This window comes from Salvelinus alpinus, chromosome 37, assembly GCF_045679555.1.
Source record: "Salvelinus alpinus chromosome 37, SLU_Salpinus.1, whole genome shotgun sequence".
Lineage (NCBI taxonomy): Eukaryota > Metazoa > Chordata > Actinopteri > Salmoniformes > Salmonidae > Salvelinus > Salvelinus alpinus.
This window is the reverse complement of record NC_092122.1, coordinates 13,024,808-13,030,712: the sequence shown is the minus strand read 5'-3', so window position 1 is coordinate 13,030,712 and position 5,905 is coordinate 13,024,808. Positions and strand designations below refer to the sequence as shown.

At 41.7% G+C, this 5,905-nt stretch overlaps 1 protein-coding gene across 9 annotated transcripts; it reads right to left on the bottom strand.

Annotated features, from left to right (window-relative positions):
• Nucleotides 1–206: 206 nt before the first annotated feature.
• LOC139565814 (fructose-2,6-bisphosphatase TIGAR B-like) lies at nt 207–5,521 on the bottom strand. Of its 9 annotated transcripts, none has more exons than XM_071386406.1 (6): nt 5,352–5,484; nt 5,027–5,106; nt 4,874–4,911; nt 2,331–2,408; nt 2,078–2,188; nt 207–1,854 (listed from the first exon to the last, which is right to left on the bottom strand). In XM_071386406.1, coding segments are annotated over exons 2-6 (663 nt in total). In that variant the 5' UTR covers nt 5,028–5,106; nt 5,352–5,484; the 3' UTR covers nt 207–1,419. The 9 variants fall into 9 exon arrangements, with proteins under 9 accessions (XP_071242507.1, XP_071242510.1, XP_071242511.1 ...); XM_071386409.1 differs by having other exon boundaries at nt 5,031–5,106; XM_071386410.1 differs by having other exon boundaries at nt 4,995–5,156; nt 5,352–5,426.
• Nucleotides 5,522–5,905: the final 384 nt, after the last annotated feature.

The following is a 5,905-nucleotide window of genomic DNA, read 5'->3' as shown; positions in this document are numbered from 1 at the left end:
GCATGAAGAAACTACAAGACTTGCACAAGCTATTGCCTCATGCAACCTTTAGTGACAATTACATTTGAGCAAGATCAGAGGAAGCTTGTGACCACTTTGAACACTTGAAATACATAGCCATTGAACATGTTAAACACCAATATTGAAGCCTTGTATTGTATTGATTAATCACAACCAAAATAATACCAAACAATACTGTAACTCTGTACTTTTTGCAGTGTATAATTTATTATCTCATAATGGACAAGGACAACAAAAAGTGATAACTCCACATTGCATTGTAAAGGCTTTAAAAGATAATGACATTCCTCACACTTTTCTGCCTTTGGTATAATATGACAAAAACAACAACTAAATCTTCAACATGAGCGACTTAGTAGTGGAAACAAACCATTACATTATCCACACTAAAACATTCCAAACAAGTCCTCATTTCATTGGACTATGACACAGGAAGTGTTTAGTTTCCATAGAACATTCCATGGATAAATATTGGAAGACCGGGAAAATCGACTCACACAGGATATACAAACATCCTGCCAATAGTTCTGCAGAATTTGCACTGATCTACTGTAAAAAGGGTCCATTGACAGCTAAAAAGCTAATAATTTACCCTGTATTCCCATAATACTGTGTCCTCTACTTCTCAGTGTACTTGTCTGTGGTCGGGTATTCATTCCTCTCTCGTGATCAATTTCTGATTACATTTGTTAATAGAACGGGAAAAACAGACAAACCTCAATGACAAAGGAACAAAATTATGTAAAATAGATACATGATATCACTACAGGGATATGGACCCAACTTCAGACTGATTCAAGCTGCACCATCCGACCTCTCAAGCCAACCCACCCCGATCTCTAGCCAAATAAATACACAATCAAAAGAACAACTGAGGTAGTACATTTTTGTGTGTAATTGCCATCGCAGCGCCAGCATCTTTTCTGCTTTTGTCAAACCTGTCAGCATTACACGTCATTGTTGGAGTGACAGTGTGTGTGATGAGTCATCATTAAGGACTGGTATAGTGACTCCAAGAACATCAGCAAAGGTAGAAGATACCAATCTTCAAAATCTATCCACTTTGGGGCACTTCCAATACATATGCATAAAAGAGCCTAGGTCACCATGGGTGAGGTCACATAACGTGTAGGTTACTTAAAAAGCTTTAAAACAGGCGAAGATATAAACTGTGCAAAAATGCTTAATTTATTTACTGTGTATAAAATAAAAAATGAATCAATTGGTGATTTGTGTTCTTCGATGACCCTACTAAAATCTCCCCCCAACTCATATCATCAATATTAGACAGGTCACTGTGCCAGATATTCTTTACTTTCAGTGGTTTGTTAGCTACAGTAAATAACATTTAAACAGAACAGAGTAGTGACTAAACCTTTTGTGTTGCCTTGTCCATCTTTAATGTGTGATGTAACATATGTTACGGGAGGTCAGGTGGTCCTTCCTGTTGGTGAAAACACAGCGGACAGCAGAGAGCGCCAGGCCAGACTCTGTGGGAGACACGATGAGGACAAAGCGGCTGATGCCCGTGTTGGGGCAGGCTGACAACAACTTGGACATCTTCAGGCCCTGGGGCAGAGAGCACTGGAGGTCCTCCACAAAATGTCTCACAGCCACACGGATGTAGGCCCCGTGGCTCACAACCAGGGCATGGAGAGGGACACCCTCCATCCCGTCGTCAGTCAGACCAGGTAGGGGCCCATCTGTGCCAGACTCAGCTGCACCGGCCCCGGCCTCTCTCCCTACAGCAGCAGAACTCTGTCCTGAGCAGCCGTGGTCGTCAACCATGCGCTGGTAAAGGGACTTTAGAAACTTCTTGCATCGCAGCCTTACCTTGAGGGAGACAGACACACGTTTAAATTATACAAGGACTAAAATAATACTTATCTCCCTAGAAGAAACATCTATTAATGATGTGTTGAGCTTCTGCCTTGAAGTTCCGAGTTGAACCCCTGCATGGCACTGTTGGCCATGGAATCCAGCTCTGAGCTGTTGGCAGCTAGCCAACAGCAGGGCCAAAGGGAAAGCTGATTAAATGTTTAGATCCCAGTCTAACCTGTTCCAAGGTCTCCCCTCCTGGAGGAGTATAGTCTCGACACGACTGGCCGGCTCTGTTAGCCATGTTCTTTAGATCCTCCTTGGGCCGTCCTTCTGCGATCCCAAAATCCTGTATGATTGATGAACCACTTTGATGATACTTTTCTATGCATTGTATTTGAATGTCAAACTCTAAGGTCCCTGTTGAGGTAGACTGGGCTGGATCAAATGTATACAACATACATGCAATAGGAGGCATATGAAAGACTTACCCTCTCTCTGAGTAACGGGTCAAAGACCATTTCAACACCCGAGGAGTGAACATTGTTCCTCATAATGATTTCTGCAGTCTGACAAAGGATAAGGATGTGTGAACAATGACAACATTGTCTTAATCTCCACACCTACAACCAAATCAGCTACTAGGCTAGAAACAAAAATTTCCCTCATTACTGTACTTCTAAACTCAGCAAAAAAAGAAACGTCCCTTTTTCTGGACCCTGTCTTTCAAAGATAATTCTTAAAAAACCAAATAACTTCACAGATCTTCATTGTAAAGGGTTTAAACACTGTTTCCCATGCTTGTTCAATGAACCATAAACATTAATGAACATGCACCTGTCGTTAAGACACTAACAGCTTACAGACGGTAGGCAATTAAGGTCAGTTATGAAAACTTAGGACACTAAAGAGGCCTTTCTACTGACTCTGAAAAACACCAAAAAGGTAGATGCCCAGGGACCCTGCTCATCTGCATGAACGTGCCTTTGGCATGCTGCAAGGAGGCATGAGGACTGCAGATGTGGCCAGGGCAATAAATTGCAATGTCCATACTGTGAGACGCCTAAGACAGCGCTACAGGGAGACAGCTGATCGTCCTCGCAGTGGCAGACCATGTATAACAACACCTGCACAGGATCGGTACATCCGAACATCACACCTGCAGGACAGGTACAGGATGGCAACAACTGCCCGAGTTACACCAGGAATGCACAATCTCTCCATCAGTGCTCAGACTGTCCGCAATAGGCTGTGAGGCTGGACTGACAGCTTGTAGGCCTGTTGTAAGGCAGGTCCTCACCAGATATCACCGGCAACAACGTCGCCTATGGGCACAAACCCACCGTCGCTGGACCAGACAGGACAGAATTTTACATACACTCAATTAGTATTTGGCAGCATTGCCTTTAAATTGTTTAACTTGGGTCAAACGTTTCAGGTAGCCTCCACAAGCTTCCCACAATAAGTTGGGTGAATTTTGGCCCATTCCTCCTGACAGAGCTGGTATAACTGAGTCAGGTTTGTAGGCCTCCTTGCTCGCACACGCTTTTTCAGTTCTGCCCACAACTTTTCTATGGGATTGAGGTCAGGGCTTTGTGATGGCCGCTCCAATACCTTGACTTTGTTGTCCTTAAGCCATTTTGCCACAACTTTGGAAGTATTCTTGGGGTCATTGTTCATTTGGAAGACCCATTTGCGACCAAACTTTAACTTCCTGACTGATGTCTTGAGATGTTGCTTCAATATATCCACATCATTTTCCTCCCTCATGATGGCATCTATTTTGTGAAGTGCACCAGTCCCTCCTGCAGCAAAGTACCCCCACAACATGATGCTGCCATCCCTGTGCTTCACAGTTGGGATAGTGTTCTTCGGCTTGCAAGCCTCCCCTTTTTCCTCCAAACATAACGATGGTCATTATGGCCAAAAAGTTCCATTTTTGTTTCATCAGACCAGAGGACATTTCTCCAAAAAGTACGATCTTTGTCCCCATGTGCAGTTCCAAACCGTAGTCTGGCTTTTTTTAATGGAGGTTTTGGAGCAGTAGCTTCTTCCTTGCTGAGCGGCCTATCAGGGTAAGTCAATATAGGACTCGTTTTATTGTGGATATAGATACTTTTGTATCTGATTCCTCCAGCATCTTCACAAGGTCCTTTGCTGTTGTTCTGGGATTGATTTGCACTTCTCAACACCAAAGTACGTTCATCTCAAGGAGATGAGCTGAGCGGTATGACAGCTGCGTGGTCCCATGGTGTTCATACTTGCGTACTATTGTTTGTACAGATGAACATGGTACCTTCAGACGTTTGGAAATTGCTCCCAAGGATGAACCAGATGTGTTTAGATCTACAATTTTTTTCTGAGGTTTTGGCTGATTTCTTTTGATTTTCCCATGATGTCAAACAAAGACGCACTGAGTTTGAAGGTAGGCCTTGAAATACATCCACAGGTACACCTCCAATTGACTCAAATGATGTCAATTAGCCTATTAGAAGCTTCTAAAGCCATTACATAATTTTCTGGAATTTTCCAAGCCGTTTAAAGGAACAGTCAACTTAGTGTATGTAAACTTCTGAGCCACTGGAATTGTGATACAGTGAATTATAAGTGAAATAATCTGTCTGCAAACAATTGGTGGAAAAATGACTTGTGTCATGCACAAAGTAGATGTCCTAACAGACTTGCCAAAAAAATAGTTTGTTCACAAGAAATTTGGGGAGTCGCTGAAAAACGAGTTTTAATGACTCCAACCTAACTGTATGTAAACTTCCGACTTCAACTGTATACACACTTAGAAAACCAGTTGGATAAGGGATTAGTCAGTGTTTGTGTGAATTACCATTATTTTAACATTCCCTCTCAAGTGAACATGGAAACAGATGAGGATCAATAACTTTGATTCTACTAGCTGATACATGAGCAACAAGGAAAGGTTTATAGCTGGTTCTTACAGCCTTTGTTTTTAAATCACACATGATTCCCGAGTGAAGGTCATTACTGGTCAAGGTTGGAATGTTTACAAATGACAACATACCTTGTAGCAACTTCTCCTTGTTGTATTGTGTCTCCCCACTGTGAAATTGAGAAGATAATCATTTTGAAAATTACATGCACAGCAATTTTCTGAGGATAAAGAGTATCAGATAACTTTTCACCTCTAGAATTTAACGTTAATAGCTTTAATCACTTGCATGTCTTTCAAGGAGGCTGCATGGGAGAGAGGCTTTATATGTGGTCTATGGAGAGAGGACACTCAGGGTGACACTGCTTCGATATGGTGGCAGAATAAGAAACCTATGGATTTAGCTAGGCAGCCGCTTTGGCACAGACTAATACTGTTAGATGATACATTTGAATAGGCAACACGCTTCCTAGCTAATATTGTCGGCAACTGACAGCTGTGCTTTGAAGTGGTTCAATAGGGTTGTCAAGAATGCAGAAGCCTACGTACATTTTAGTAAATATATTATACATACAGAACACAAAACAGAAAGGTGGTGGTATTTACTTACTGTCGAACAACGGTCAAGCTAAATGTAAGCATTTTAGGCTTAGCCAAAAGATTTTCTGCCTCCTTACCGGCTCAATGTTTACGGGTTTTTTCCTAGTTCTATGACACGTGGACTTGACGTCAAACGTCACGAGGTCTACTCTAACAGACCAATGGCATTGCAGAAGGTGAGAAATGAATAATACATGTTCTAGTTAAAAAATAAATACAAACGTTATTAGTAAGATTGTTCCCTGGTCAAACACAATTCTTTGAACAATTCTTAGAACATTGTTGTCTAGAATAATAATTTCATGAACACTAAATGCCTTTCGTGAGGTGAAGATAACCGTTTTGTATGCAATTCCAGAGAGAATAGGCAAGGCATTAAAAAAGCAATACATTTGTCAATGAACTACAACTATTGGGGGGGGGCTGAATTAGTGGAAAAATTATCCGAATTGGATTGCTTGTCTACCAGCCATTGGTGTGTAATGGTATGTGATAAATGTAGCCTATTCATTGAAGTAAAGAGAGGGAGTTTAAGGATGCTTGCAACTGAAAAGGTACAAAACC